The 20011-nt window shown below is 45.4% G+C and overlaps 1 protein-coding gene across 1 annotated transcript in view; it reads right to left on the bottom strand.

Annotated features, from left to right (window-relative positions):
• The window catches only part of DHX36 (DEAH-box helicase 36), a 357256-nt gene extending 337548 nt beyond the window's left edge, over positions 1-19708 (bottom strand). The window contains exon 1 of the mRNA XM_085634820.1: positions 19345-19708. Coding sequence (XP_085490946.1) covers positions 19345-19569 — 225 coding nt within the window. The 5' untranslated portion in view covers positions 19570-19708. The remainder of the gene's footprint in view (positions 1-19344) is intronic.
• Positions 19709-20011: the final 303 nt, after the last annotated feature.

The following is a 20011-nucleotide window of genomic DNA, read 5'->3' as shown; positions in this document are numbered from 1 at the left end:
TCGATCTTACTCTAGTATTGATATCTTTGGGGATTAACTTTCACCCTAACACTCTGTCAGATCATGCCATGCTAGAGCTTACACTGGATTGGACTACTCCTCCACCTAAGCTCCGTCGCTGGTTTATTCCAAATTCCGTCACCAAGGATTGTTTACTAAGAGGATTTATGGAAAACAATTAGAGAATTTTTACAAATAAACTATTCAAAAGGTACTAATCCATCAATTACGTGGGATGCCATTAATGCAACAATTCGAGGTACATGTACTTCATTGTCACCTGCATTGAATACACAGAAAACTAAAGACAGAATCACTTTTGAGAAGGAGCTTCAATTAGCAGAGAAAGAACACAAAGAAACCCCCCCACTCTCACTTCCAAAGGAAAGATACAGCCCTTCGAGGAAAACTGAAAGCAATAAACACCAACAGAGTGGAATATACATTGTTACGCCTTGAAACACAAGACATATGATGCAGGGAATGAAGTTGCCACCCAACTGGCAAGACAACTTAGAATACAACATCAGAAAGACTATATACCCCATATTACTACAAAAACATGAATGACAGCCCGTTCTGAAATTGATGAAGCCAGGGCATTTAGAGACTTATATACTACTTTATATGCACCTCTAAATCGCCAAGGGAAGGGGCACAGTTATATTTACAAGAGGTGTAACTACCCAAGAAACTGCAGACCAGAATGAAACACTGAGTAGCCCCATTGATGAAGATGAGGTACGTACAGCGATTAATGCACTCAAATTACAAAAATCCCCCAGACCGATGGGTTTACAGCTCAGTTTTATAAAACGTTTGGTTCCGACCTAATCTCTCCTCTCACACAACTATTTAATTACATGGCTTCTACTCACAAGGTAACATCAACAATGAACAAGGCATGTATTTCAGTCATCCCCAAACCAGGTAAGGACCCTCACTATTGCCCACCATATAGACCCATTGTCCAGACCTCAAACTCTACATGAAAATCCTGGCTACTCGACTGGAAAAAATACTATCAAATTGATTCGTCCAGATCAGGATTCATTCTGGGGAGGTAAACACATAATAATCTAAGGAGGGTGATCCACCTGGTTGAGAAGGTCACCAAGAAACAAATTCTAGCTGTTTTGGTGGCATTAGATGCTGAGAAAGCCTTTGACCGGGTGGAGTGGTCCTTCCTCTTTCATACCCTTTGCAAGTTTAGGTTCAGTAACCGCTTCATTGCTAAGATACAGACAAATTATGCACATCTGCTCTTGCGGGTAGTGGTTAATGGGGTGTGGTCTATCTTTTTCCAACTAGGACGTGGAACACGCCAGGGATGTCCATTATTTTCACTTTTATTCTCTCTCAGTATTTAACTGCTAGCTGCTAAAATCAGGGCTACCCCAGCCAGTGGCTCCATTTCCTTTAGTTCAGTAGATCACAAAATGTCACTCTTCGCAGATGATATATTGCTCTCCTTCACTTCTCCAGCTACATCTATAGTGGCCCTACAACAAGAATTACATAGCTACAAGGCAGTTGCAGGCTTTGCATAAATCTTCATAAATCCTTTGTTTTGAATCTAAACCTACCCACTCGGGAGACGGAAACTCGGGTCAATTCGACACCCTTCAGATGGGCTAAAAAATACATTACCTACCTAGGGAACAAATCACACCTCGAGTTGCAGACCTCTATCGAGCCACCTTCCCCTCAATGATTAGACAACTCAAAATTGACCTTAGGCGATGGGCCCCCATGAACCTTTCTTGGCTAAGGTGTATTACTGTCATTAAAATGACTGTCTTACCCCAAGTTTTATACCTTTTTTAAGGCCTTCCAAAAGAACTTCCTCACAATTTGTTTTCGGAAATGAAATCATTGATACTTCAATTTATATGGCAGGGTCGTAAGGCGTCTTCCTTTTAAACAACGACGACTCACAAAAGGAAGGAGGAGGCCTGGCACTGCCTGATTTTATCTTCTATTATCTTCTAGGCTGCACCGTAGCGTGGGGACACACTAGTCTAGTGTAACCAGGCGCTTTATAAACTTGTTTATTATTTTTATTACAAAGCAGCACAACTGCGGGTGATGTCTGAGTGGGCTATGAGAGAGTCAGATAAACACTGGCTCCATATGGACAGAGCGGTGGTTGGACGATGTATATGGGACTTATGGTTGGGACCTAAATCAGACAGTTCTCCCAACGCATAAGTCAGTACACCTACTCAAATGACCCTTCGAGTGTGGTACTCGGTGACAAGGATGGGCAACATTTCCTTCCCATATACTCCGATACACTTTAATCCTACCTTCACGCTGGCGCTTCACCATGGCCCCTTTGATTCATGGAGGGAAGGCTGATGCTTAATGATTTTGTATTTGTTCCATCGGTGGGAAGTGCTTACGTTTGTGAATTGCCAAAGAGACTTTGGATTGGCAGCTTCCAAGATATACCACTGTACTCAACTAAGGCATTGGGTCTAGCACTCTGATGTACGCCTAGCGGCAACCAGAGAGCTTAACCACACTGAGATATATGTATGTCATGCAGAGGGGTTGAAAGCCTCCATTTCTTTCTTTTATGTCTACCTGCTTAGCCCCCTCCCAAAGGGTAAGTCCCATCACAGGAACTTTTGAGCTGAACTATTAGATGACCCTATTTCCAACTCACAGTGGCAAAACTTATGGAAGGACATCCGCAAATGTAATCAAACATTCTATAAAGTTGAGGGAAGCACACTATGAGGTGGTGTTTGATTGGTATTTATACCCCACCAAACTGAAAAGATATTATCCTAACATAAAGGACTTTTGTCAGAGTGGATGCGGATTACTGGGTAACTTCAGACACTTCTGGTGGGATTGTCCTACCATGAAGCTGTTTTGGGTGGAAATTTTACAGCAAATAAAATCCATATTGGGATACCCTCTCCCAACTACTCCAGGATTCGTACTGCTGTTTATACAGGATGAGACACTAAAAACGCCAGACTTTTGGAGGTCTAGCTATTTTGTGGCTGTGTCTGGGAGCTTCTAAGATGACTGTAGCAGGAGTATGGGGAAAAAACACAGCACCCTCCATCACACAGTGCCATGTGAGACTCTGGCAAGCCCCAATGATGGAACAAATGGCAGATAATTATAAGAATTTTGAATATCAATGGGGCCTACTACTACCTTTTCTTTCGGAAGGCCTCCCACTCACAGCCTGTCCTACCCGCACAAGGGTATTGCACCTCTCCCAATATTGAGCCACTTGAGAGTCCTGGGGATCTATTCTTGAAAATAGAAATTTGAATCTCCTGACGTACTGACTCCCATACACCACTTCCATGAGCTAAAGATCTATCACACTCACTCATATTTTACAGTTTTTTTGTTTTATCTTAAGGGGGTGGGGGTTTCAACCAAGTGTGAAAATGTGTTATCGTAATGTTTATATTGTGAACAAAACGACAATTGACTTGGATGTAGGTACTGGAAATGTTATATCTTCACTTGAGCAACTGAAACTTTCACTAGCACTGATCCAGTGCGTTATGAGATTACTTTGTTTTGCTCTATGTTCATATATAACTGCACACTGTGAAACTTAATAAAGGGAATTTTCCTAAAATGAACTACATGTTACTAGAATGTGCCACCTCAGAAGTTACTTCAGAAAAAGGACAGTGACGTTTTCAAAGTAAAGTTTAAAAAGAGGCATTGTCTGGATTTGCATTTTTTAAACATATCTTACATTTAATTACTGCAGAATCAGGAGTTTGTGTGCCATCTATCTGGGTGGGTCAGAAAGTTTGATGAAAGCATTTCGTGTTAGTGTATACCCCAGGGTTCATATCCCAGAAAAGTGTAGGTCATTGCCGAGGTCACATCTCTCACCACCTTCAAAGCTTCGCTGATAGAACAAATCTACAAATCTACAATGTTAATCGATACAAGCAATCCCTTAGGATCACCATAAGACCTATAAGACCCAATTAAACCTGAATACATCTTCAAAGCTATCCGTTGCAAAGCCTGTGCAGGAGAGCTAAAAAGAAGCTCACTTAACAAGTGTTTGTAACTAGGATCCTAAAAACCTCTTACATCACACTCCTGCTCTATAAGGAAAATCTATAGCCATCCAATACAGCAAACTACAGTGTAAACTCCAACAACCCATTCTGAGGTAAACTATTTGAACATTTGACTGAGCGAAAATACTTTGACCAGACAATCCAGACTCAGACAGGTAGACTCGCAGAGTAAGCCCTCATATTCATATGGGACAACCTAAGAACAGTGGACAAGAACGGAGTGGCTGCCTTAGTGCGTCTAGAAATATAGGCAGAATCTGACAGTGTTCCACACCATACACTACTACGCAGCCACCATCATTTTGAAATAGGTAACAACGCTCTAAAAAGGATTGCTTCATCTCACAAAGACAGAGAAAGCTTGGTTTGCATTCCACCTTTCATGCCTACCCCTCACACTTAACATTACCGTGCTATTCAGGAGCCAAACACCTCTCCTCTGCAAAATTTCTAATCCCCCAGCAGACATGATGGGATAATTCAACCATACATGTTACAACTTTGCAAATGATACTCAAATCATTCTAAAAATGAAAGGCCCAGAAGAGGTCTACAAATCAAGACTTGCCGACTGCTTCCATGCCTTAGATGCATGGATGATGGTTAACACCCTAAAGCTCAACATTGCAAAAGCAGAGATCGTGATCAGTGGATAATGGCACAAACACCAGCTATGGACACTTAGCCCAGAGAACTTTATGCTTGCCAGTTATGTCAAAAGAAAAAGGAAACCTAGGAGAAACCATTTACTCAGATATGAGGGTTACCAAATGTCAAGGAGGTTACAAGCAGCACCTTCTACATAATGAAAAGGCTGCAACACATCTTCCTATACCTTGGATCCCAACAAAAAAATCCAAGCTACCCTTAATCTTGTAGTCTCCCAGATGGACTATGTCACTGGCCTATACCTCTGCACTCCTGTTTCATAATATGAATAATTCAACAAATCCATACTTCTGCCGTAAGACTACTCCACCTCAGTAAGCTAGTTATGCAAACAATTCACTGGCTATCTGTAGCCTGGTGGTCAATGTTAAAAAATTATCTAGTGCTGCAACCTTGAGGGGCAACAATATATATAACATTAAGTGTGGACGAGAATTATTCATTAAATAGTGTACAATCATTTTGACACAGACAAGGTAAAAACAATATATGCGAAATTCAACAATAAGGAGATTAAATCAGGAGGTGATCCTGTATTATTTCCATTCCCATTAGCAATTTTTTTTTTTTAAATTGCTCCACGTGTGCACCACATAGTAAATAAAAACACAATGGTCATGTGTATCGGATTTTAGCAGCCTGTACACTTCACTACAGTGTCTAGACCCCATATTCCTACAAAGTTGAAGTAGCCGAGACCTTGCCCTCCTATAGCCCTGGCAAAAAACATAGCACATGAAGCTCTGTCTCATTTGCACTATTGCACGCTGGGCACTCCCCATTGTTAGAGCCCTCCCATTTTTTTGTGAATGAGCGCAGCGGAAGGACTCCATGTCTAAATTGTAGATAGAGCTTCTTGTCTTGGCGAGGAGTGGCTGTATGTCGTCCAACACCGATTTGAGACTATATCTATTTTTTACTTCCAGAAACTCAGCAGTCAGTCGACCCGCTGTAGGCCTCCTCTCGAGCTGGGTGAGTTTGTGGTCTCTAAGTTCTTCCCTGTATGGGGCTAGTTTCCAGGGTGCTCCACAGGCGGTGCCAATATAATAAGGACTAAGAGCAACTTAATCCGCAATGGGCCTAATCCCAAGATCCATGCAGAGAGGTGTTAGAGGTGTAGAAGGGAGACCCTGAGAATGAGTTCTCGGTGCATGCTCACGAGCCAGATGCACAGTGTCCCCATAATTATGCTCCATATAGGGCAACGCTCCTGGCCTGAACTTTATAAATTTCCACCACTGGACCAACCAATTTTTCAGTGCAGCTCCTGTATAATTTTAAAATACCCCTGTTGTCCGAGTTAGTTTCAGACTTGCTTTGTTGATTTGGGCACCCCCGTCCATTCTCTCTGTCAGCGTAATTCCCAAATACTCGAAGATAGTTACCCTCTCCAGGGGTCTTCCATCCAGGCAGGGATTAGGGCGAGTGGCGTTACCTACATTGAAGGCCATATACTTTGTTTTTTGGAGATTAATCTCCAGTCCTGGTGTTTGCAGAAGGCACTAAAGTTATCAAGGGTCCTCTGTATTCCCATTGGGGATTTTGCAAGCAGAAGCGTGTCGTCTGCAAACATCAGGGCTGGTATTTTGCGCTTTACCCGGCCTGGGTGAAGCGATGTTCTTCCCGGCATTCAGTGCTTCTATTAAGCCATTGATTAAGCCATTGATAAAAAGGCAGAAGAGAGTCGGGCCAGGACGCAGCCTTGACCGACACATCTCTCTACAGGCAGAGGGGATGAAAGATCGCCATTTTTGCCAGATCTAATTTGGGCAAAATGACCTTTGTGTAAGCATTTTAACTGATAGCAAAGGTACTCTGGGACTCCCATGGCTAGTAGAATTGCCCATAGTTTGTTCTTCTGTACCAGATCGAAAGCAGATTCAAGGTCTACAAATATAAGGTAGAGGCTGCCACCCTCTATGCATACGGTTTTCCAATGTATCAGTTGAAGCCTATAAATGTGATCAGTTGTTGACGTCCTTGCTCTGAACCCGGCTTGAAGGGGGGTAAGGGTGTTAAATTCCTCCATCCAATTCTGGAGTCGCCCCAATAAGACACGGACAAATATTTTCTGGCTTACATCTAGGTGGGTAATAGGGTGATAATTGACAGGCTGAAGCGGGGAGCCCTTTTTATAAATTGGTATTTTTCGGCCCCTGCTCAGGTGGTAGGAATCGCCATGCCTTGTAAAATAGCATTAAACCGAATGCACAAATAAGGAGCTCAAATAGTGGGGTCAGAGCCAGAGAGGTCACCAGGAATCTTGTCCAGCCCCGTGGCTTTAGCTGGTGTTATCTTGCCTAGGGCGTCGGAGACCTCTTTCAGAGAAATTGGGTGGATATGTGCAGATACTGTGCCAGGGGACAATATTCGTCCGGTCACTTTCCCTTCCCCATCCTCATCCCTTGTGTAAAGAGATTCAAAGTGGGCCTTCCATACTTCTGCACCTATATTGGGTTCTATGGCTGTTTTATCATCCTGGGAACCTGAATTGATGATGTTCCAGAATGTCCTCAAGTCATGATTATTCAAAGCACTTCTAAGGTCCTCCTATTTTTAGGATTCCCAGCTTCTTTTGGCCTTAACAATAGCACTCTTATATTTTGCCCTTGCTTCTTTGATCACTGTCCTGACATTGCTTTTATTGGCAGAGATAAGGCCAGATTTAGCTGCTCAACAACTTGCATTAAACCATTCGTGCTTGAGTTTGTTAAACACCCATGGCAATGTATTTTGGCAAAAGAAAACGGCCATAGAGGCAACCAGGCCTTGGTGATTGTTAAAAATTCTCAAGTGGAGGTTGGAGGTTCTCTTTATCTCTACAGCTTGGTTTGCGACCATGAGGTATGGAATAATTTTGTGGTAAAGCATGGCCAGTTTTTCTTGTGATTGAGAGAATTCACCCCAGCGAACTAGGAATGGTTGGGAGAAAGGTAGCAAGCTGTTCAAAAGTGGTGGACTCTTGGCCTTGTGGTACTGGTCGAGAATATACATTTATTAACACTATGCTTATTTTCGTATGGAAGGATAAAAGAACACAAAGGATGTCACGTGAGGAGCTCTCTAGTTGTTTTGCTTCACAGCCCAGATGTGCTCCAACCCAGGTACCACAACCCCCCAGATGGTCTGCCCTTCCCCGCATGGGTAGCTGGAATGCTAAACGACGCATAGCCCATTCTGTGCGTTTCATCCCTGGCCCATGTTTCTTGGAACATACAGATCTCATGTTGCTCTATAAGAGTCCCCATTCCGGGATATCCAATTTAGAGGATAGTCCAGCTATGTTCCAAGAAAGAAGCTTTAGACTTAGGGAGCCCACTTGCTTTATTGGACCAGGGGACTTGGTGTCTTGGCTCTCTTCGGTGCCCCGGAGGGATCTCTATAGGCTGCGCTGGTCTTAATCTGGTGTTTGGATCATGTGGGCCCTTTGCAATAGATGAGGGGTTTACTACATCCCGCAGTTCTGGATTAGGTATCTGCAAATGCTGTTGGGATAGATCAAGGATCGATGTGCTAGTAATGACTAACTTCTGTTTACCCCTAACTAGTCTATGTTTTCCACCCTCCTTTTCCCGGACCGACATTCATTCTGCTTCAGGGAGCCTCTCCTCTGTGGAGTCTCCTTCGACTAGGGGAGAGCCTCTCTAGGATAATCGGATTTTTCAAGTGGGGGCTCAATGCCCATTAGTCAATCTACTGACTCAAGGGGGTTGAATCTATTTGATACAGGAATGTTATAAAATAAGGGGGGGATGATTGATCCTGACCTAATGGGAAGAATGGATTTGTCTGCGGCCACTCCCCCCTCAGTTGAAATATCCTAATGGTTATCAACTGATACACACCCTATCCCTGTGATGATCACGATCTAAAAGGAATTCCGCAATCATTGTATTTCTGAAGTTAATCACAACGCAGTCACCAGTGATATCTTCCAGTCTCCAGCCCACCCTACGAATCATGAGGATTTCGCTTACATCTCTATGTAAGACTTGTTTGTGGTTGGCTAGCCAGTGTAGGGATTTGTTTCTTAGGTCGAAATACGATTCTCTACTCCCCTTTTTCAGCTCCGGTATTCCTGCTAATATAACTGCATAAGGGGTTGAGGCCGGGGTAGGTTTATACACGGTAGAGCTAGCCCTGGATCATGATTTCCCTCATGTGGGACACTCTTCTGCCTAGACCTCTCGCGAGGAGAGTTGCTTGCTCGTGACCTTGCTGCGATTAGATCATTATTTCTTCTCCATCTGTGCCCCCTGTTTTGGCTCCTGGCAATGAGTACTGTTTCCTTTTCCTAGCCCCTCTAAAATACTCCATCATTTACCCTCGCCCTCCTGGTTAGGGTGGATTGCCATGCTGGAGGCGGGCCTATTATCTATTATTAGGGGTTCAGGGTTAGATCTTGTGGGGATTGATTTTAAGTTCACAGAGTTAACCGTTTGCTTTTCCCTCAGAGCTGCCTCAGTCCTAACCACCCATAATTCGACCAGTTTGGTGAGCTTGTCTACCCGTTCCCACAAATTCTTTTAACTCGTCCCTCACAATAGTCCCTACTTGGACCTGTATGTCCACCACCACACCCGTAACCCAAACTGGCTGCTCCAGGCCTGCTTGGAGTGGTGTTCCTAGTCCAGCCTCCCCCAAATCACCAGAAGTCGCATGGTCCATGATTTGTTTGATGTGTTTAAGCCCCGTTGGTGCAGCAGTTTTGGTCTTCTTTTTTTGGGGGCGAGCACCTTCTGGATGTGGCCCATCCACACTGTCCGCTGCACGGGTCCTTGAGTGAAAAATTGGGGGGGGGGGGGGGGGGTTCCTGAGCGATGGACAGTGAAGATCCTGTATTGTCATGGAGACTGAAGGGTTGGACTAGATCAAGGGTAAGTGACAATCGTCTTTCAGCTAATTCAATCTCGGTTGCGACTACACCAATAGCTCTGTGTAACATCCTGTCTATTGGAGTTGGTTGGAGAGAGAAGCCAGTTGCGCTGGTGCCGCATGAGATTTCCCTGCACCAATTTGCCTGCCCATGCTTGCAGTGGGGTCAGAGTAATACCCAAGAGAGTTATGCGTCTGTAGCTGAGTTCACTAACCTTAACAATTATTGATGCTGGATCCTGGCTTCTAAAATCCGTCGATCTCCCTTTGGAAAGCTAAGGGGGGTGACCCAGCCCGGCCGCTGACTGGCACAGACGGGCGCAGACAAGCCCGTCCTTGGCCCAGGCTTCGCCCCTGCGCGCCCCACGGAGCAGGGGTCGCGAGTTGAATTTAAGCGCCCCCGGGCACGCAGAACGCCGTCAGCGCCTCCAGGCATGACAGCAAGGCAGGCTGGGGGTTGGAGGCCCCACTGGCGGCAGGCAAAGTGTTGGCGAGCGGCTCCCCTACCACATAATGGATCAGGGAAGGGCATTGTCTGCAGTTCAGGTAATATGTGTGTATATATATATATATATATATATATATTGATGCTGTTCGAATTTGTATTTATGGTTCATTAATAAAAAGCCTTCATTATTATAGTGAGCGCTCTAAGGAAATGTACGTTCAGACAGCACTACTGATAGAGGTTCCAGTATGAAAATGTGTGCACACGTTTGCAAAGTTTAACAATATAAGGCTATGGATAACGCTTCCAGGGTTCTCTCAGACTAGATGCAAATATATGCAAAGGCTTGAAAGCAGAATTGAGGATTCTTTGCTTTCAAAATAAAATGGTTCATATAAAAAAATGCAACTAGAAAAATAACTTTTTGATAAACTACTGTGAAATTTTTTGGTACCATTTTTTTGAAGCATTGTTTAGCAAAATGTGTTGATGCATGCTAGTACTTCCCCAACATATTCATACTGGAAAATCACTGTAGACAGTTGCAACAAATTATTAGAAACATGAAAATAAACAAGCAATGACAAAGCCAATAGGTATGACATTGGTGGTCAGCCTTTTGGTTATATCAATGTATGTCTTATTAGGACAAGAATTTTGTAAAACTATTAGGTTTTCGGAGCTACAGTGGCTCTTATCATTAAAACAAACAGTGGCAAAAGCAACATTTTAGTCTCAAAAACTACATATTGCCTCAGTAGTTCCTTGCACTGAACAAAACTACTCTGCATGTCAATTTGCTCCTTGTGAAAGAGTAGAATTTGGTCACTCACAGTGAAGCCAGCCGATAGAGAGATAGAACTTTAATAAAAACAAAAACGCCAGACCTAAATAGGGTCCCAATTCTTAAAGAAAGTCACAAAAGCGCACCCATGGTATATGTCCTTGCAGCACTGCAGATTTATGGTTTTCATGAATTCACATGACCTTACATAAGTAGGACAGGAATTCGAACTTCTAGAAAATATTTGTGAACTAAATTTTACCACTGGACAATAATCATGTGTAGATTTCCTCATGCGAAAATATGCTACACTGTAACAGGTTCACTTCCCCACCAACAACTTTTTTCTCCAAACCCTAGAAGAACTTTTACTTCTGTCCTTGTGAGGAGTACATTTCCAATCTTTCTCTATATGGGAATGGGGAAATAATGGTGACAAGCTGATGAAAACCCATAAAACATGCAAGTTAGTAGCTTTGCACAGACTGGATAGGGCATTCTAACCATGGGGAACTATTGCTTACCACTACCTCCAGTCCCAGTATGTAGATCTGTGGAAATATGGCAAAATAAGGGAATTGCTGGTATTCAAACCCAACTATGGTAGGGGTCTGGCACAATCAGAGAGGCTATTATCAGTGCTCTTATATAATGAGACTGCTGTCATAATTTGGACTACATGGTGCCAATGGGACAAGTAGATATTTTACTACATTCTACACCTCTGACACTGCACTCGACAGATCATAATACCACCGTAGAATAAGAAATCCATCGAAGGCTCTGCTTTCTTGGTACAAGTCACCAATTTCTGGAACTCATTGCCCTTCAAAACACCCAGGAGCATTTAAAGTTCAGAAGAGAGGTGAAAACATGGTTATTCCAACACATTTACATTAACAATTGACACTGGCACACAACAAGAACGATAATCCCACCAATATAAGTGTGGTTGAGAGCTATGGAACAGTATGGCCCAGAACTACATAATAAGATGGCAGACACAGGCAAGTTGGGGAGCTCCACCAAACAAAACCTTACAATGACTTCAAAATATGGATGGACTATATAATAATCCCCCTTCAATCAACACTAGAAGTACCCATTGCCACTCTACACCTGAATACCAGCAACCTCCCTAATGATATTCGAGACTCCAAAGGCCTAATTATGAGTGGCTCATTAAATACTGCCCCGTGTATAACCCCCTGTTTAAAAACAGAACAAAATGATGAGTTTGGTTTTATTTAGAGTATCCGATAATTATCAGATAGGTTAAATAGCCCAACATTTATTCAATTTCATCAGGTCACACATGCCAAAATTTAGCAGGGGAAAACATACAGTATTTACCGTATCATGAAGATTTTGGTGCGTTAAATACTAAAATCTGCATGTAATTCCCCACTACGATCTTTGGGAAGAGGAAGTGAAGTGAGAATTAAGAGCAACTACGGAACAGAGCAGAGGACGGGAGGACGCTGAGAACCGGTTACGGCCCTGTTCTCTGCTGACATACCGCCGGTTCTAAGTGTCTCTTCGTTTGTCCGGCGGTGGGGGCTCCCGCAGTATCACAGTGGTGTTGCAGTGATATTACCGGCAACTGGCAACCGGCAGTAGAACCCGGTCAAGTTGGGAGCTGAAACTCGTGGAGCCTTTGCCGCAGTTACCGACTACCACTGTTCGTCCGCATGCAGTCTCAAGCCTCAAGTAACCTGGAGAAAGCAGTAAGTGGGCCGCGACAAGCTATTTCTTGCTGACTCCTAGCTAACTTTTAGACCCTGAGGAGTAGCGAGACAACGATTATTTTTGCGGTGGAAGGGGGTGTACCTTGTGAGTTACTGCCTCCGCTGCCTCTGTGACTATCCCACGGCTGATGCTGCTGTCTTGCCACTCTATCTTGCCACACTGACTTACACTGCCACCTTGACTCACAGAGCTAACGGCAGAGGAAGGGCACGAGTCAAGAGCGGGCCCGGCATCTTAGGTGGGGCAGGCAGTGAGGCCTTTTGCTGCTTAATTCCTGGGTTCTTCCTGTTGGTTACCTTCTTGCTCGGGTCTACTGCGGGTTTGCTACGGGACTGCTGACACCAGAATCCTTCGCTCCTTTGCTTCTTGCTCCTTTAGCGCATAGCAACCCATGCAACCACAAGAGCTACAAGTAGGACCAAGGGGGCCAGGTCATTGAAATATGGGGGACATATTTACTCACCTACCGCTGTGAGGAGAACAGCCACCGCTAGTTTGCTCGGCCTTGCCCAGCACCTAGCCACAGGGGGACCACAACCACAACTACAACTCCCCAACTCTGCCTCTGCCTCGGATGATACGGCTCGCAACACTGGTACGAGTTGTGTGGCTGGCAGAAACTCCGGACTCCGTCAAGGCAAAAGAGAGGGCTCAATGTGCCGCTGCGTCCTGTGGAGTGCTGAGCTTATGCTCGTTACGTTTGTGAGGAGGCTAGCGGGGGGCTCCAGGTGGGGTGATTGCTGAAACGGAGGCTGAGTGGAGTACACTGGGGGCTCGCTGCACGAAAGACAAAAGAGGCGCATTATTTAATTAAGGACTCGAAGTCCCAGGAATTCTTTTTGTTGTACATACTTTCCCCCGGGATAGAGCAACGCCTCCCCTATTGACGCTACTTATTCCACCACTACGCGCACGGGGGAAGGGCGGGGCCGTCTGTGGCCATCCAAGGCCGGAGAGGCCGGGCTGGGCTATTCCTCTTTCGCCTGTGGCTCCAGAACTGTACTACATCTGCCATATGCCACAGTAAGTACTGTGGGGGATATCACCAATATGTCTGCTCGGGGAACAAGGAGCAACACAATGGCCAGTAGAGGGTTGGTTACTGGCACTTTAGACAATTTTATCATTAGAGCAAACTCAGTGATTGACCAGGGTATTATCCTTATGGAGCGCAGAGTGTCTCAGGACCTAGCAATGGCTAAACGATCTTCCTTGGGCCGCCTTGCCAGTGCTCGGACGCCTGTGCACGACAATCATACCAATACCATCTGCGTCCCAGCCCTGGTACATGCTCCTCAGGACGATGGCCACATCTCTCCAACTATAGGCTCACCAATTCCAGAGGCAACTGTGGCAACTGTGGTACCAGAGGTTTCATCTTTGCATACCTCGCACGTGAATTCACCGGCAAATCCGACGAGGGGGAATCAAAGAGCAGCAAAATGCAAGAGGAAGCAGGTTGCCTCCAAAGTGATTTGTCACAGGAAGACCAGAACAGCGAAGGGCCGGACTGGCAGTGTTACATCCTTAAAACCCAAGGGAGGTCCTACCTTGAACGTCTCGATTGGCTCGCTCACTGACTTATCCCTGTCACCTCCAGCTTCAAAAGGACCCATGACTCCGGAGCATGTTCAGTGCATGGGGGAGGCTAAGGGGGAGGACGATATCCTCCTAGTGAGACTGGGGTCCTTACTAAAGATAGCGCTTGATCCGTTAGTTCAGAAACTAGCTCGCATGGAATCTCAGCTCTCCCAGCTACAACAGGCTATGGCTGGGAATGGGGTAAAAAGAAAGGAAAAAATGCAGGCGGCGGATACAGCCCAAACCAGTTCTGTGTCCATTGGGGTCACGAGTCTTGCTCATTCTCCTACCGCCGGGCCTCCTATAACAGCTGCAAACATGACAGCTGCGGTTGCAGGAGTTGGTGCTGGGGCAGTACCGGCAGTCAATTTGAGTACATCCACCTCAGATGGGATAGCACCAGAGGAGGGAGAGTCTCTACCTAATTTTACATCCCAGGTTGCGAAAAGAATTGATTTACCACCTGAAACCAGTCCGTATGTGGTGGTATTGACAGGTATTCCTGAAATTAGAAACTCAGGTCAGGAATCATTTATGCCCTTAAAAAATAAAGTGACCCAGTGGCTCAATCATAATAGGCCCCTACCGTACAATGTTAAAAGTGAAGTACTGATGGTACGTAGGATAGCTTGGGTGGGACGCAGTAGAAAAACTATCCCAGGCGATTGTGTTCTGGTTAATTTTAGGGACCCCCGCACAGTAGAACACATTTGCAATTAGATTGACGACAGTGCAGGCTCAAGGATCAAACCCTATCCCCTGTCCTTCTTTTACCCTCGACCTGTAACGCCAGTTTGCGCATCGGATTGGTCACTGGTGATGCAAAGGCGGGGTCAAAGGGTGAACAGGGGCGGTCACAGAGATCTAATCACCCAAAACTACCCTGTGATCCACAGTAGGTTTAGTTCCCTTGAAATGGTGGACTGACTTCATGCAGATAGGGAACTGAGGGTGGGCAATTCCCAGACTATGGACCCTAAAAAGACCACTGAAAGTGTAGAGGAATTTGAGGGTGGTCCACAAAGTGCGTTTCCAAATATCCAGACCTGGGTGCCTAAAACGGCAGAGGGGCCTGTTACTCAAGAAAGTGTGGTGCTACAGCACCAAGCTCAACCTGATTGTGGGGCACAAAGCGTAGGTGAATCACTAGGAAGTGCTGCAGTAACCAAAGCAGCCACGGCATTGACATCAATTAAAATACTGTCCTGGAACGTGGCGGGTATAACAAACAAGCTACATTGCACAGAGTGGGGTGCCCTGGTAGACCAGATGGATTTATGCTTGTTCCAGGAGACATGGGCCAGGGAGGAACACTCAAGAGTGGGATTCGCCACTTATCATGTACCTGCAAGGTGGGGAGGGAAAGGAAGACCTTCTGGGGGACTGGCCATATGGGTTGCTCTTCACTTGGGTTGAGTGGTGGAAAATATGCCCACTCATTCAGAGGATGTGCAGTGTTTAGTGCTAAAGTGGCCCAATGGGAATGGACTGGCGTCAGATAGCCCGTCAGTATGCACCTATAACAAGAAGGGGCAAGAGTCCCGAATCGATTACATCATGGTGGAAACCCGGATGTGGTCGATGCTCATTGATTTTAGGGTAGTTGAGAGGGCTGATAGCGACCACAATGCATTACGCCTGGAGTTGGTGAATCCAGAGCAACAAGAAACAGACTCACTTAATGTAGAAGGAGATGGTGAGGGTACTGCTCTGATCTTATCAAGCAACAGGCGTAGGGTAAAGTGGGGGAGAATAGTAGGTTCAGAAGAGAACTTAGCTAAAATCTACAACATAGTTCTATCACGACTCCTGGAGGTCGAAACTCTAATCTCCCAAGATGCTTCCAGTGACTTCAATGGAGAACTTAGTGTAATCCATTCAGAACTGGCCGATAATCTGGCTGAAGTCTTCTACCCTCAGGCACCCATGAGAAGGCCCAGACAACCTGCCTCATCCTGGTATAACTCAGCATGCAGGAGAGCAAAGAGCAATCTTGTTATAGCAATTAAGGCAGGGCACAGCAAAATGGCGATTCGAGATCGCAGATTGCAGTACAAGGAGGTTATGGGGCATGCAAGAAAAGAATGGGACATGGAAAGGTGGATGAACCTAAAGTTAGCCCTGGACACAAAAGATGCGCACAGATTTTGATCACTTGTTAACCATGGTTCGGGTGACCCAAAATCTGCCATAGAACCGAATATTGCGGCATCAGCATGGGAGGCCCATTTTAAAATTATATGGGGGGAAAGCCGCGTTGTGTAGTTTGTTCGACTCACAAGCCCCAGAAGATCAGCAGGAGCCCCTGGAGTTTACCTTGGGGGAGGTGATAAACGCAATAGGCAAATTCTCAGTGGGAAAGGCCCCGGGACTTGATAAATTACCGGGGGATCTTTTTAGACATCAACCTGAAATCTGGGGCCCCTATCTCCTTGTTGTATTAACGCTATCTCGAGAGGCATGGAAATTCCCAGTACTTGGCTGGGGGAAGAGATAGTCCCGATATTTAAGAAGGGGTCACCTCTGCTCCCAGTCAACTACAGGCCAATCAGCTTAATTGATGTTCAACAAAAAATATTTGCAAGATTGGTCCTGGACCATTTGTTGACGTGGATGGAGGATCACGACGTACTGAGCCCCTTCCAGGCGGGATTCAGAAGGAATACGTCCACTATGGACCAAATTTTCCGACTGATCCTATTGTACTGGAAGACGGTAAAGGTAGAGGGTGGCAGCCTCTACATGGTCTTCGTGGACCTCCGGTCCGCGTTTGACCTAGTTCCTAGGGGGAAACTGTGGGCTGTCCTTCAGGATCTGGGCCTCCCGCATCAGATTTTAGTGCTACTCATGAGATTGCATGAGGGGAGCTTCGCCCAGGTTCGCTGTGGCAAGAATGGGACGCTGTCACCAAGGTTCCCCGTTGGCAGGGGGGTGAGGCAGGGTTGTGTCTTAGCACCGACCCTGTTCTGCCTTTATGTCAGTGGGGTCATCTCACATCTGGACAGTGTCCCCGATAATGATGCACCAAGGCTGGCTGGTAGGAGGGTGCCGGCGATCACGTTCGCGGACGACACCCTCTACCTTCCAAATCTCCCATGGGGATCGAGAGGATATTGAATGGCTTTGGGGACTTCTGTCGGAGCAGAGGCCTTGAGATCAACACTGACAAGACAAAATTCATGATCTTCAACCCGCCAGTGTATACCTGCGCAAATCCATCACTGGGCAATGTATGTCTGGAAAGGGTTACGACCTTCCAGTACCTGGGTGTTACTATTCATGAAAATTTGTCATGGGGTCCGCAAAAGGCCAAATCCCACATGAGACTATCACAGCTGTCGGGTGCTATCTCAAAGGTGTCCAACTCATCAAGCTTTAGACCAGTGAGTCCTGCCTTGGAGGTCTATAAGACGCAAGCAAGAGCAGCTGCTCTCTATGGGGGTGAGCTTTGGGGTCACTGTGCTGCCCCTGAAATCACAAAAGTTGAGTCTAAATTTGCAAGGCGATTACTGTCGCTTCCTCAGTGTACTCCATCAACACCGCTGAGGTTAGACCTGGGACTGACGCCTATTGCAAATGAGCTAGCAGTAAAGCCCCTAAGGTTCTGGCACAGACTATGGACCACTCCAGATCTTCTAAACTATAGGGACGAACTTAAACAGATCCTTAGTTTTAATTGTGTATGCAAAATCCCCTGGCTTGCGTTCATTAAGCGTGAACTTCTAAATCTAGGACTACAATCCATGTGGGAAGATCCAGAGAGGGCATGTGGCCGGATATCACGAAAGATGTTTACCAAAATTTACAAAGGGCATAAGCTGGAATTTTTAATCACGGTCCCTAATGCAGGTTCGCTCACGAACTTTTTTTTAGAATTCAAAAATTCTTATCATTTCGAGGACTTCATGGATGTTGTCTTCCCGATTTTAGCACGCAAACTTTTTATCCAATGGCGACATGGCACTTTACCCCTCAAGGCCGTCACAAGCAAGTGGACGGCCTCCTCTAATAAGTCTTGCCCGGGCTGCAGCTGTGACTTAGAGGATGAGCTTCATGTTCTCTTCTTTTGCCCAGCATATACCAAATCAAGAAAATATTGGTTGATACCATTGTGCAGAAATCTGGGTTTTAAACATTGTCTGAATGCTTTTAGAATTTTTAAAACCAGTACATCGAGCCCTATTGTTTTTACACTTTCTAAATTTTTGCTAGCTATGTGGTGCAAGCGGCGTAAATTAATTGATATTGATTGCTAGCTTTAATGTCAATGAATTGAGTGCTTGTAACCTAACGTATTTTTAAATATTGTATAGATGAGAGGGTATTCTTGCCTGTACGAAAATATTGCCATGTGTATATAAATTAATTTTAATGTTACTTGCCTTCCCTTTCCCCCTTCTTCCCTTTTGTGTTTTATTCTGTACTCTTTTATGGCCAAATTGGCCGAAATAAAGAATTTTTGATGATGATGATGAATTCCCCATAAACTCATAATAGGTGTAATTTATTGCACCAGGTGAATACTGTACTCTGTGGTATCGTTATTTATCAGAGGGAATAAATATAGGCTCAACTGGTAAGCAAGCCCTGCCCTAAGTCTCGCTCTACTGCTGAGACTTCACAGACACAGTAAACTATGTCTACTCTACCTACAACTTCGTTCCACATGATGGAGGGCAGTTATTCTAGTCTTAATGACGGCCATCCAATTACCAATTTGATGAAATCCATGTCATTTTATTACATCCCACTTCATCACCTCAGCACTCATCATCAACGGGACGGACATATAATGTATGAAGGGATGTGTGGAACCTTGCTGGCAACTGGACTGCACAGATACATGCTATATAGCACGCTTAAATAAGCCCTCAAAACTAACCAGACAGGTCTGCTGAGACCAACAAGATCTGCTTCAAATTGCTGGTCAAAGAATGACTCTAATATAGTCCATCATGCAGGTCCTACACAGTTACGTACACGGGGCACTGACACCCTATAATGACAAAAAGGAAGACAATGATGAAGTCCATCTCAAACGTATTCAATTAACATCGCTTTATGTCAATCATGTAAAGGAGTACTTGTAATGGAAGCTGTAGATGACAACACACAACACTCCCCTATCTGTGTTACACGCCCCCAGATCCCCTATTTACCTCCAGCCTTTCCTTATCCTTGCTGCGCTGCCCCTGCTTCCTGGCGTACCACAATCCTATCTCTCGCCCTTTCAAGTGAGGGGGCGGTCGGGACCGCTGGGCTCCACTGTCTTCGTCGCGGGATCCGTACCCTCCATGCTGCTGGGACGAGCTCTGTCCGAAGCCGCCCCATCCTCCCCTGGAGCCGCCTCTGCGGTAAGCGTTCCCTCTCCGGTCGTAGCTCATAGCGAGAGGCTGCTGTTGTAGGGGGAAGCAGAACTGAGCAGCTAGAGCTGCTGATGCCGGCCGCCTACCCCGGAAGTTAAAGCAGCATTCGGGTTTTCCTTCTGTCTACCAGGCGCTACCTCACAGAGGAGCGCAGAGCATTCTAATGGAGGACTAGACTGCTAACCGAAGTTAGAGGTTATGCTAGCGTTAGACTACATGCTGCTGGAAAAGAACAGTCTACAATCCTTCATTTTTGCCATGCCTCTGAACGTATGAAAATGTTTCTGCCCGATTGGTGATGTATATGTAGGGAAGGATTTAAGTCATTTTAATTAACATTTAATGTGTTCGTCTCGAAACGCTTTTCCTGTCACTTGCTGGTTGGTGCACGTGGCTCTTAAACGTGTAAACAGGAAGCTGGAGGTGTACCACAGGTTTGTGGGAGACGGCGTCCCCCGGC

This window comes from Triturus cristatus, chromosome 11 (genome assembly GCF_964204655.1).
Source record: "Triturus cristatus chromosome 11, aTriCri1.1, whole genome shotgun sequence".
NCBI lineage: Eukaryota > Metazoa > Chordata > Amphibia > Caudata > Salamandridae > Triturus > Triturus cristatus.
The sequence above is the reverse complement of the archived record's forward strand: the minus strand, read 5'-3'. Positions and strand labels throughout refer to the sequence as shown.